At 40.8% G+C, this 13,877-nt stretch overlaps 1 protein-coding gene across 1 annotated transcript in view; it reads right to left on the reverse strand.

Annotated features, from left to right (window-relative positions):
- LOC144326603 (uncharacterized) overlaps positions 1–13,207 on the reverse strand; it is a 34,771-nt gene extending 21,564 nt beyond the window's left edge. The window contains 3 exon segments of the mRNA XM_077923071.1: positions 2,877–4,295; positions 12,938–13,162; positions 13,165–13,207. Of these exon segments, the coding sequence (XP_077779197.1) occupies positions 2,877–4,295; positions 12,938–13,162; positions 13,165–13,192 (1,672 nt within the window). The 5' untranslated portion in view covers positions 13,193–13,207.
- Positions 13,208–13,877: the final 670 nt, after the last annotated feature.

Below are 13,877 nucleotides of genomic sequence, written 5' to 3' on the forward strand. Positions count from 1 at the left end.
GTAGAGCGCCAGTGGCAGAAGCCTCATTCTGAATCTGACTGGACACGGGTTAGAGCTCAACGTTGAGCCTACCAAATGGCGATACTGAAGGAGAAGAAAACCTTCTTCACCCCCTCTATTGCATCTGCAGAAAACAGCAGCAGGAGACTCTTTCAGGTGGTTTGCAATTTAATGGAACCATCTCTCCAATGGCACCCGGTACAGGCCACATGATCTCCTGCAATGATTTTGCAAAGTTTTTTGCAAATAAAGTCACTCAGATTAAGAGAGGTAGACTCCCCCGTGGGAGCAGGGCGGGGGCTGGTGAGTGCTAGAGTCCTGTCTAGTAAAGTTGCGTGGGATCAATTCCAATCTGTTATGTCCGAGGATGTGGACAGGCTGCTTAGATGAGTGAAACCAACCACCTGTCTCCTTGATCCTTGCCCATCCTGGCTCATAAAATCTAGCCGGGAAGGGCTGGGCGATGGGCTCCATGGGGTGGTGAATGCTTCTCTCTGTGAGGGAGCCTACCCAGACACACTGAAAGAGGCAGTTACAGTGGTACCTCAGGTTAAGAGCTTAATTCGTTGTGGAGATCTCTTCTTAACGTGAAACTGTTCTTAACCTGAAGCACCACTTTAGCTAATGGGGCCTCCTGCTGCCGCTGTACAATTTCTGTTCTCATCCTGAAGCAAAGTTCTTAACCCAAGGTAATATTTCTGGGTTAGCGAAGTCTGTAACCTGAAGCGTATGTAACGTGAAGCACCACTGTATTAAACTGCTTCTTAAAAAAAAAATCTTTAGACCCAGCCAATACAGCCAACTATCGCCCAGTCTCAAATCTTCCATTCTTTGGCAAGGTGAATGAGTGGGTGGTTGTTGAACAACTCCAGGGATGCCTGGAATATGTGGACCATTTGGATCCATTCCAGTTGGGATTCAGGCCTCATCATGGGACTGAAACTGGCCTGGACACGATAATTTCCGGCGGGCTAGGGACAAAGGTGAGAGCTATTTCCTAGATCTGCTGGATCTTTCAGAGGCTTTTGACACCATTGGCCATAACATCCTTCTGGACCAACTAGAGGGGCTGGGAGCTGGAGGAACTGTTATACACTGGGGCGTGTTCAGAAAGTGGTGTTGGGGAATGAGTGTTCAGACTCCTGAGCTCTCACTTGTGGGGTGCCTCAGGGTTCCGTCCTCTCCCCATGCTTTTCAGATTTCTACATGAAGCCGCTGGGAGAGATCAGGGGGTTTGGGCTGGATGTTCATCACTATGCGGATACCCAGCTCTACTTCTCTTTCAAATCAGAACCAGTGAAGATGATGAAGGTCCTGTGTGAGTGTCTGGAGGCGGTTGGAGGATGGATGGCAGCTAACATATTAAAGTTGAATGCTGACAAGGTAGATGTCCTTTTTTGGGAGACAGGAGGCAGGCAGGTGTGGAGAACTCCCTGGTCCTGAATGGGGTAACTGTGCCCCTAAAGGACCAGGTGCACAGCCTGGCGGTCATTTTGGATTTGCAGCTGTCAATGGAAGCGCAGGTGAATTCTGTGTCCAGGGCAGCTGTTTACCAGCTCAATCTGGTACGCAGGCTAAGACCCTATCTGCCCTCAGACTGTCTTGCCAGAGTAGTGTATGCTCCAGTTATCTCCTGTTTGGACTACTGCAATGCGCTCTACGTGGGGCTACCTTTGTAAGTGGTCCGGAAACTGCAACTAATCCAGAATGCAGCAGCTAGACTGGTGACGGGGTGCAGCCGCCAAGACCACATAACACTGGTATTGAAAAACCAACATAGGCTCCCATTGCATTTCTGAGCACAAATCAAAGTGTTGGTGCTGACCTTTAAAGCGCTAAACGGCCTCGATCCAGTATACCTGAAGTAGAGTCTCCACCCCCATCGTTCTGCCTGGACATGGAGGTCCAGTACCAAGAGCCTTCTGGCGGTTGCCTCACTGCGAGAAGTGAAGTTACAGGGAACCAGGCAGAAGGCCTTCTCGGTAGTGGTGCCCTCCCTGTGAAATACCCTCTCACCAGATGTCAAAGGAAAAAACAGCCACCAGACTTTAAAAGACATCTGAAGGCTGCCCTGTTAAGGAAGCTTTTAATATCTGAAGGACTATTGTATTTCAATATTTTGTTGGAAGCTACCAAGAGTGGCCGTGCCGCGGGGGAAATCCAGCCAGATGGGTGTGGCATAAATTATATTATTGTTATTATTGTTGCTGTTGCTATTATTATTATTGAAAACAAACACTGCCAAATTATTTTCTGTACGTCCAAAGACTTGAAAGTAATCTTCACTTCCCAGGAAATCTGGTAAAACCTGAGTGGAAAACTCCATACATTTATATGGTTTCCTGCCTGTGTGAATTTTCTTATGGATAGTAAGGTCTTCACTCCCTCTGAAGCTCTTTCCACGTTTCATAAATCTGGTTTTCCCCATGTGAGTCAGCGGATGTTTCCTAAGCTTCCATATTGACTTAAGCTTCTCCCCTGTGGGAGTTCGCCAATGTAATGTAAGTTTATCCTCCCTGTTGAAGCTCTTCCCACATTCAATACGTTCCAATGGTTTCTCCCCTGTATGAGTTAGTTGGTGTATTCTAAGTGCTCTACTTTTGCTGCAACTCCTTCCACATGCCATACATAAAAATGGTTTCTTCCCCATGTGTTAGTTGGTGTCTTATAAGGTATCTATATGGATGGAAGCGCTTTCCATATTCAGTTCATTTAAATGGTTTCTCCCGTGTGAGTTCATTGATGTTTCCTAAGGTGTCCATTTTGACTGAAGCTTTTTCCACATTCAATACATTTAAATGGTTTCTCCCCCGTGTGAGTTCCTTCGTGTATTCTAAGGTGTTCACTTCTACTAAAGCTATTTCCACATTCAATACTTTTAAATGGTTTCTCCCCCGTGTGAGTTCGTTGATGTTTTCTAAGGTCTCCACTTCCACTGAAGCTCTTTCCACATTCAATACATTCAAATGGTTTCTCCCCCGTGTGAGTTCGTTGATGTTTTCTAAGGTCTCCACTTCCACTGAAGCTCTTTCCACATTCAATACATTTAAATGGTTTCTCCCCTGTGTGAGTTCGTTGGTGTATTCTAAGGTGTTCACTTCTACTGAAGCTCTTTCCACATTCAATACATTTAAATGGTTTCCCCCCCGTGTGAATTCGTTGGTGTCTTCTAAGTGCTCCATATCGACTGAAGCTATTTCCACATTCAATGCATTTAAATGGTTTCTCCCCCGTGTGAGTTTGTTGATGTTGTCTAAGGTTTCCACTATCATTGAAGCTCTTTCCACATTCAATACATTCAAATGGTTTCCCCCCCGTGTGAATTCGTTGGTGTCTTCTAAGTGCTCCATATCGACTGAAGCTATTTCCACATTCAATGCATTTAAATGGTTTCTCCCCTGTGTGAGTTCGTTGGTGCATTCTAAGTGTTCCATTTTGACTGAAGCTCTTTCCACATTCAATACATTCAAATGGTTTCTCCCCCGTGTGAGTTCGTTGATGTCTTCTAAGTTTTCCATTTTGACTGAAGCACTTTCCACATTCAATACATTTAAATGGTTTCTCCCCCGTGTGAGTTTGTTGATGTTGTCTAAGGTTTCCACTATCATTGAAGCTCTTTCCACATTCAATACATACAAATGGTTTCTCCCCTGTGTGAATTTGTTGATGTCTTCTAAGTTTTCCATTTCGACTGAAGCACTTTCCACATTCAATACATTTAAATGGGGTCTCCCCCGTGTGAGTTTGTTGATGTTGTCTAAGGTTTCCACTATCATTGAAACTCTTTCCACATTCAATACATTCAAATGGTTTATCCCCTGTGTGAGTTCGTTGATGTTCCCTAAGGTGTCCATTTTGACTGAAGCTCTTTCCACATTCTATACATTTAAATGGTTTCTCCCCCATGTGAGTTCGTTGGTGTCTTCTAAGGTGTCCATATCGACTGAAGCTTTTTCCACATTCAATACATTTAAATGGTTTCTCCCCCGTGTGAGTCCCTTCGTGTATTCTAAGGTGTTCACTTCTACTAAAGCTATTTCCACATTCAATACATTCAAATGGTTTATCCCCTGTGTGAGTTCGTTGATGTTTTCTAAGTGTTCCATTGTCCCTGAAGCTCTTTCGATAGTCAGTACATTTAAATGGTTTCTCCCCTGTGTGAATTCGTTGATGTGTCCTCAGTCTTCCACTGTGACTAAAGAACATCCCACATTCCATGCATTTAAACTGTTTCTTTGTTCTTCCCAATGAATTCACAGATGGCTCCATAGAATTCTGGCCATCGTCTTCCTCACCTGTTTGGGAGTGGGGGAGGGGGAAGAGAATTCTGTTAAGACTTTCAGGAAAGACAAGAAAGGAACTGAAAACATTTCAATCCCAGTATGCACCTTCTCTTATTTTAACACCGTCTCCTTTCTCCACTGTCCTCTCTATGTTCCAAACTTTTAGGAATGCAGGTGAGATAATGGCAAGAAAAACACATGATTCACACTTAATAACTCCATTCACACTTAATAAACTGCATTATTTTATAATTGATGGTGGAATTGGCTTCTTAGACACATCTCTGTATTTCTCTTTTTCCAGGGAGGAAATGATCACAGGCTCAAGTAGCACTCTCTCCTATGACTAAGAAGTAAAACTTTTTGTTACTATGCCACATGTAACTGTTAAAATATTGCAATATATTAGAACAGGCACCCCCAAACTTGGCCCTCCAGATGTTTTGGGACTACAATTCCCATCATCCCTGACCACTGGTCCTGTTAGCTACGGATGATGGGAGTTGTAGTCCCAAAAACATCTTGAAGGCCAAGTTTGGGGATGCCTGTATTAGAATATAAGAAAAGCCTGCTCATTTGGGCAAAGGCCCACGTAGTCCAGCATCCTGTTCTCACAGTTGTCAACTAAATGCCTGCGGGAAACCAGCAAGCAGGATTTGAGTACAAGAGCCCCCTGCCTTCTTCTGCTTTCAGTCTAATCCTCTTTTTCAAGCTATCCAAGTTGTTGGCCATCACTCCTGTAGGATGGAAGTCCATAGAAGTCCATTTAGAGTATTGCTCATATCTTGGGCAATAGAATGAAAGGTGTTTTAGCAGAAAAAAATTATGACAAGCAGGCCTGCTTTCTACCAGGACGTCAGATGAAGGAATATAATAGATATTATTGAATATTTGGAAGTAAGAAATGAGAAAAAAGCTGTCTTAATGTTTATTGATGCTGAAAAGGCTTTTGATAATGTTTCATGGGCTTTTATGAAAAAGATAAAAGAAAAAATGAATTTTGGGGAAGCATTTGGGAGAGGAATTGATGCAATTTATTTTTACCAACAGTCTATGCTGATTGTTAATAAGGTTATAAAAGAAAAGTGTAAAATAACGAAGGGGACAAGACAAGGATATCCCCTATCACCATTATTATTTATTTTGGTATTAGAGGCCCTGGTGAGAGAGAAAAAGTGGATAAATTAATTACAGGAATAACAGTAGAAAATAAAGTATATAAATTAAAAGCTTCTATAGTTCACCTTGTAATTACAGTAAAGGATCCCATAAATACTCCACCAAAGGTAGTAAAAAAATATACAGGACTTCGGGCAGGCCGGAGGCTTTAAACTAAACAAGAATAAGACTACGTTTTTGGTAAAAAGCACAATGGAGCAAGGCCAAAAGGAATTACAACAGAAAACAGTTAGTTATACATAACAAAGTCAAATTCTGAGAGATTTGTTTGACAGCTAAGAATATTAATATTTTTAAAGACAATTACAAGAATGAGTGAAAAGAAATAAAAAGAGCTTTAGAGATATGGGGAAGAACGGATTTATCATTTTGGGGAAGAATATCAGTAATAAAAATGAATGTATTGCCAAAAATGTTATTTTTATTCCAATCAGTCCTGGCAATAGGCAACGCAGGATGCTTTGAAAAATGGCAAGGAGATATATCTAGGTTTATCTGACAAGGGACGAAACCAAGTATAAAAAATAAATTATTAACAGATGTAAGAGAGAGAGAGGAGGTTTTGCCCTGCTGGATTTGAAACTTTATTATTAAGCATCCTGTATCGGGTGGCGCTGTGGGTAAAAGCCTCAGTGCCTAGGGCTTGCCGATCGAAAGGTGGGCGGTTCGAATCCCCGCGGCGGGGTGCGCTCCCGTTGCTCGGTCCCAGCGCCTGCCAACCTAGCAGTTCGAAAGCACCCCCGGGTGCAAGTAGATAAATAGGGACCGCTTACTGGCGGGAAGGTAAACGGCGTTTCCGTGTGCTGCGCTGGCTCGCAAGATGCAGCTTCGTCACGCTGGCCATGTGACCCGGAAGTGTCTCCGGACAGCGCTGGCCCCCGGCCTCTAGAGTGAGATGGGCGCACAACCCTAGAGTCTGTCAAGACTGGCCCGTATGGGCAGGGGTACCTTTACCTTTACCTATCTGCTAGAACCAGGAATGCATTACATTGGAAAACACAGATACTGTATTTTAGACCTGGAAGGACATGAATTATGGATAGCATGGATATTTATGGTAGGAAAAGACCTAGGTGCATAGAGCTTCTCAGAATCATACAGTAAGAAAATCAATTTTTAGGGTATGGGAGAAGTATAAAAATTTGTTTGAGTAAAAAACACACTGGTAGCTTTCCCCCTTGGAAGCAATATCTCTGGAAAAAAATTGAATATGAGAAGTAATTGGCCGACTTATAGAGAACTCTTAACTGAAGTTGAAAATCAACTGAAATAAAAAGATTTTTAAGAGATAAGGGAAGCTGTAACTGACTGGTTACAGTACCATCAACTAAACAATATCTTTAAGATAGACATGAAAAAACTATTAAAAGAATTGTGTCTAGGTGAAAAATTCCAAAAAGGTATAAATGCAATATGTGACCAACAGAAAGCAAAAATTATTATTAATGGAGAGTTTGGAGAAGACATCAACATCTTTAAAGGTACAAGACAAGAATGCCCCCTATCCCCAATGTTATTTACAATAGTATTAGAGGTTCTATTAAAGAAAATAAGGCAGGACAACCAAATAAGAGGAATAGCAGTTGGTGAAAAAAGATACAAGAGCCTTTGCAGATGATGTTATGATCACAACAGAAAATCCCCTACGATGTACACCTAGAATATTGGAATGCATAAACGAACATGGCAGAGTAGCAGGATACAAATTAAACTACGGGAAAAGCAAAATACTACTGAAATATATGGAAGAAAAAGATAAAGTGAAATTACAATAAATTACAGGATTGGAAATTAAAAAGAAAATAAGGTATCTTGGAATAAATTTAACAACAAACACTATAGACTTAAGTAATGAGAACTATGGGAAAACATGGAATGAAATAAAAAATGACTTGCAAGTATGGGGGAAATTAAATCTTTCCTTACTAGGGAAAATATCGGTAATAAAGATGAACATATTACCAAGGATGATGTTTTTATTTCAAAGTATCTCAATACTAGGAGGAGATAAATGTTTTAATAACTGGAAAAGAGATTTGGCTAAATTCGTATGGTCAGGGGAAAAGCCAAGAATAAAACACAAAATAATGATAGATAAGAAGGAGAGAGGAGGATTTGGTCTCCCAGACATGGAGTTATATCATGATGCGGTGGGTCTGACCTGGCTAAAAGAATGGATCAAATTAGATGACTCGGATGTATTGGATTTAGACAGAGTAGAGACGAGATTTGGATGGCATGCCTATCTAATAGATGAAAAAGTCAAAGTACATAAAGGCTTCCTAGGGCATATAGTCAGAAAGTCTATACAGTGGTACCCCGCTAGACGAATGCCCCGCTAAACGAAAAACGCGCAAGACGAAAGGGCTTTCCGGCATTTTTCTGCTTCGCAAGACGTTTTTTTCTATGGGGCTTACTCGCAAAACGAATTTTTTTCCGTGGTCTCCTTTTTTTTTTTGCCTTTTCTGAAAGGCGCTAAGCTCCTTATCTCTAAATTGCCGCTTATCCGCTAATCCCCTAAGCGCTAAAAGCCGCTAAAAGCCGCTTATCAGCTGTTTTACCGCTTATCAGCTGATCGGCTGATAGCGGAGCTCCGCAAGACGAAAATCCCTGCAAGACGAAGGCTCCCGCAGAACGGATTATTTTCGTCTTGCGGGGCACCACTGTATATAAAATATGGGAGAAATATAAAAGACTCCTAAAACCGAAAACTCCCTGGTGGGCATCGCCAGCAGAAATTGTCGCAGTGAAAAAATTAAATATGAAATAAAATTGGGTTACCTATAAAACTGTATTAAAGGAAGAAAACGGAGAATTGGAATTAAAGGATTATACAGAAATTAAAGCTCATATTAGTGATTGGTTCCAATATATTCAAATTAAGTATAGATTAGCGAAAGACAAAAAGCTAGGATTTGAAAAAGAAATATCAAAATTTGATAAATATTTAATACCAGAAAAATCAAATAATATATCTAAATTGTATAATCTGACCTTAGAGTGGGAAACAAAGGATGAATTGGTTAAAGCATCAATGATTAAATGGGCGCAAGATATTGGGGAAAATATTATGTTTGAACAATGGGGAAAATTGTGGAAAGAAGATATGAAATTCACGATGTGTTATATACTGAAAGAAAATTACCTCAAAGTACAACATAGATGGTATTTAACACCTGAAAAAATAACAATAATAATAATAATAATAATAATAATAATAAAAATAAAAAATTTTATTTATATCCCGCCCTCCCCAGCCGAAGCCGGGCTCAGGGCGGCTAACAACAGTCAAATAGTCAAACAGTCAAATTCTAAAAACATTCTAAAAACATTTCATTATAAAAATTAATTAAAATCAATTTTTATAACAAAAACGAATAAAAATTGTAGCGATGTCTGTTGGCGATGCAACACTGGAAAAGGTACTATGATACATATATAGTGGAATTATTTAAACATCAAACAATTTTGGGAAATAATATATACTGAAATGAAAAAAAAATGTTTAGATATTCATTTAGGAAAACACCAGAAGATTTTCTATTGGGAATAGTACCAGGAAGCCTAAAGGAAGAAGACAAGACCTTATATTTATACGCAACAGTAGCCGCAAGGCTATTGAGTGCGAAAAACTGGAAAAGTGGTATTGTACTGACAAAAATAGAGTGGCTTGCCAAATTATTGGAGTCCTACAATATATCCAAAACAATGGGAGAAATTGGAAGGATCTCAAAAGAGTAGATAGATAGGGACTGGAAGGTGTTTAAAAGATACTTGCAAAACCATATCGAAAAATCAGAACTCCTATTGGAATAAACAAGTTCAGTTTCAAACACTGAAATACTAAATAAGATGGATAACAATGTGTAATAGAAAAAGAAGTTCCTGCGTAATGTTTGCCATCTTGCCAAAGGTTGCAGGCAGCTTTACCTGCAGCAATTGTATGTTGATAGCCCTCTTAGAAGACAAAGTCCAGCAACTGGAGGAACGTGTAGCTACGCTCCAAAGAATTAGAGAGCTGGAGCTCTTCTTGGAAGCAACAGAGAACACCGTCTCCACCAAGGAGGAGACAGGGGACACCCCTGAGAAGGAGGCTAGTTCACCAACACAGGTGCCAGATATATGGAGAAACGTGACTCAAAGAAGTAGGAGGCCCAGGGTTCGCTCTGATTGTTTAGAAATACACAATCGCTTTGAAGTCCTCTCCCCTAGCATGGAAGACGAAGAACAGACTCCATTTGAGGATCTCTCCCTCATTACAGTCGATCAGGTATATGAAGACGAGCAGCAAAGTCAGTCCTCAAGGAATGTGCAGGCGACCTTGGAATGGACAGCTCACGGAAGAACCCCGACCAAACCTAAGAGGAGGCGTGTAGTGGTGATAGGGGATTCCCTACTGAGGGGAACAGAAGCAGTGATCTGTGGACCTGACAAGATGTCTCGGGAGGTGTGCTGTCTCCCCGGGGCTAAGATCCAAGATGTAACTGAACGACTGCAAGGAATCATAAAACCCACTGACAAATACCCCTTCCTCTTGGTTCATGTGGGAACCAATGACACTGCAAGCAATAGCCTCCAGAAGATCAAAAGAGACTACGAGGCTCTGGGCAGGAAATTGAAGCAATTAAATGCACAAATTGTCATCTCATCTGTCCTCCCAGTTGAACGACGTGGCCCAGGGAGAGAGGGAAAAATAGTGGAAGTGAACAGCTGGCTTCGCAAATGGTGTAAACAGCAACGGTTTGGATTCTTAGATCACGGACTGCAGTTTCTTGAAGATGGACTTCTGGCAAGCGATGGGCTGCACCTCACAACGGCTGGAAGGAATGTTTTTGCCAAAAATCTCAGAAACCTCATCAGGAGGGCTTTAAACTGACTAATGTGGGGGAGGGAGACAGTGCTCCTGAAGGTGGGAGTCTATCAATTGATGAAGATGATCATCCAAATGTCATAGACCAAATGGAGCAAACAGCACGCAGACCTAGTGGTGGGAGGAAAAAATCCTTAAATAAGAGACACGGGGGAATGATTAATGGACTTCAATGTCTGTACACTAATGCGCAAAGCATGGGAAATAAACAAGATGAGCTTGAGCTCTTGGTACAGCAAGCTAAATATTGACATAATAGGCATCACTGAAACCTGGTGGGATAAGTTCCACGATTGGAATGTAATAATGGAGGGATACAATCTATTTCAGAGAAACAGACCAGACAAGAAAGGAGGAGGAGTGGCGTTATATGTCAGGGATGTGTATACCTGTGAAGAGATCCAAGATTTAGAACCTCAAAGCTAAAGTCTTTAAGCAGAGGCTTGACAACCATATGTCAGGAGTGCTCTGATGGTGTTTCCTGCTTGGCAGGGGGTTGGACTCGATGGCCCTTGTGGTCTCTTCCAACTGTATGATTCTATTCTATGATTCTATGAAATTAGGCTAAAGGTGTGTGAAAGAAAGTAATAGAAGTGGAAAGAAATTGCAATTGAGTAGATTGGAAGTCTAACACAAAGGTGGGGTGAGGGGTGGTGGATGGTGATGGGAAAAGGAATTATTTGTGGGATTGAGTGTAAGTATGTTTGAACACTTTTAAGGATTGTATGAAATGTATGTTTGTATGCTTGTATATCTGTAATATATGTGGATTAATGATGACCTATTTTAACAATAATTTTTTTAAAAAAATAAAAAAATAAAAAAGGTTTTAGTTATGAGACATCACAATTTCAAAAAGAACTCTTAGGAAGTAACATAAAAAAAATCTGTCTAAAATGTATAACTTGCTCCTAGAATGGCATACAAAGGATGAACAGGTCACTTCAAAGAAGAAGTGGGTACCTTTTCCTATATGTGGTGGTTATGTAAAATAACAGTATCATTTTGGGAAATGGTATATAATGAATTGGAAAAAAATGTTTAAAATAAATTTTGTTAAGAAACCAGAAGTTTATTTATTTGGAATTACAGGTACTGAAATCCCAAAAGACCAGGAAAGACTATGTATGCGACAACAGCTGCACAGATGTTATTATCTCAAAGCTGGGAAGATGGAATAATCCGAACTAGGGAAGAATGGTGAGCTAAACTGCTGGACTCTGCCGAAATGGCAAAATTAGCCATGAGACTCAGGAATCAAGAAAACAAGGACTTTAAAAAAGAATGGGGAAATTTTATAATTTACCTATGAGATTGCTGCACGCAAATCAAAACGTTAGCTGGACTTTAGGAATCACTTGTAAATAAGTTTATGGACACTTTAGATAAATGAGAACTGTGGAGAATGTATCTATACAGTGGTACCTCATGTTACGTAACCCTCTGGTATTTTTCCGGGTTTCGCCACTCGCACGCGTAGAAGCACTCTATTGCGCTGTGTGCGTGTGCAGAAGCGATCCTCTGGTTTGCAAAAACCTCGGGATCTGTCATTTAAAATGCTATAAAAACATTATTTCAAATGTTTTTGATGTAAACTTGTATTTGTAAAAACCAATAAAAATATTTCAAAAAAAGGGGAAGCCCATAGATTGACTATGCTTCTGTTGATTCATCATTTGCAAACCCAGAAATAGGTGTTCCTGTTTTTGAAGTTTGCCGCGGAAACCAAACGTGCTCCTGAGCTCCATTTTTACTGTTGCGCAGCAAATTTAAGTGCCCCCCCCATCCTAATTAAGGCTTTTTTTCATTCCGTTTTAGCCTTGAGCAGCTAATTTAAGTCGTCTCCATCGTAATCAAGGTTTTTTTCATCCCATTCGTTCCCTTGGACAGCTAATTTAAGGCCCCCCCCCAATCAATATTCAAGCTGTTACTGGTTGCAGTGTTCTGAGGTGACATTTGCAGCTTTAGTTTTTTCCTATTTTTTGCATTCTTGTTTGTGTGGCTTTTTCATTTTTGACTGAGGCTTAGTTTTTTGTTTTATGATTGATTGATTGATTGACTGTGGAAAGGGATATAAGCTCCCCATTCAAACATTGACTATCATCAATGCAGGTACGAAAAAATAATAATTTTAATTTTTATCATATACAATACTGTCTTAAATATTTTATGGTACAGAACATTGATTATTGCTTTCATTTTACGGATCAATGGTCTTGTTTGATAGTAAAATTCATGTTAAATTGCTGTTTTAGGGGTTGTTTTTAAAAGTCTGGAATGGATTAATCCATTTTGCATTCCTTTCTACGGGACAGCACACCTTGGTTTTGGAACGCTTTGGTTTTGGAAGACTTCCAGAACCGATTAAATTTGAGAACCGAGGTACCACTGTAACTCCTAAGATTTAAAATCCTGGAGGGAGAAAATCTGCCCCCACTACTTTATGAAAGGGATTCAAGATACAAAGAGCTGCTTTGGAGAAGGCCTCACCCCTTCCTTCTTCCTGTCAGGAACTTCCTTCCATTTGTCTCCTCTCCATCTTTTCCTCTTTCTCCCTCCACCTTCCATCTACCCCTGTCCCCATCTCCTCTCCCCTGGAACTCACCAGATTTCTCCAAGGGTCCTGGGAGGGAATGCTCAGAGGTTGTGGGGAGGGATGCGGGAGACAGCCTGACCAGGTCAACCGTCCATCTTCCTCCTTCCATCCTGGCCAGGGTTGCAGGTTCAGTCTCAGCTAGGTTTGCAGCTTCAGCTTCCTGAGGAGCGCAGAAGCCAGAGCCAGTTGCAGCTTCCTGGGAGGGGGGAAGAAGAAGCCAAGGGAGTCTGAGAGCCTCTGCAGGGATTCTCCTGCCCAAGACATTCTGCTGCCCCTGAAGAAGCCCCAATTGGGCACCCCCTTCCCAAGAGCCCCCACCCATTTTCAAACACCTTTGGCAATTCCTTTCATCACCTCCTTTCCTTTTTTATTTATTATATTTTGTTTATTCAATCTTTATTGGTTTAAAATCAACACACACACACCAAAAGCTTATAAATAGGAAAAGAAACAAAACAAAAAAGCACAATACATTTCTTACAAAAAGAAATAGAACAATACACAAAATTATTCCAGCCATCAACTTCCGACTTCCTTGATATAGGTTATTTATTTTCTTAATTAGGTAAAGGTACCCTTGACCATTATGTCCAGTCACACATGATTCTGGGGTTGCAATGCTCATCTCGCTTTACTGGCCGAGGGAGCCGGCATTTGTCCGCACTAAGCTTCCGGGTCATGTGACCAGCATGACTAAGCTGCTTCTGGCGAACTAGAGCAGCGCACGGAAACGCCATTTACCCTCCTGCCAGAGCGGTACCTATTTATCTACTTTTGATGTGCTTTCGAACTGCTAGGTTGGCAATTTTCTTAATTACTTGCCTCTATTTTTCAATAAACTTTATCCTTGTTAAATCTTCTCTGAATTCTTTGTACCTTATTCAATTGTGAGAGTTATTCAAAGCATTTTAAAGTTTTTATAAGGGGACACTGTTCTTTTAAATATTAT

The sequence above is a fragment of the Podarcis muralis genome, chromosome 2 (genome assembly GCF_964188315.1).
Source record: "Podarcis muralis chromosome 2, rPodMur119.hap1.1, whole genome shotgun sequence".
Lineage (NCBI taxonomy): Eukaryota > Metazoa > Chordata > Lepidosauria > Squamata > Lacertidae > Podarcis > Podarcis muralis.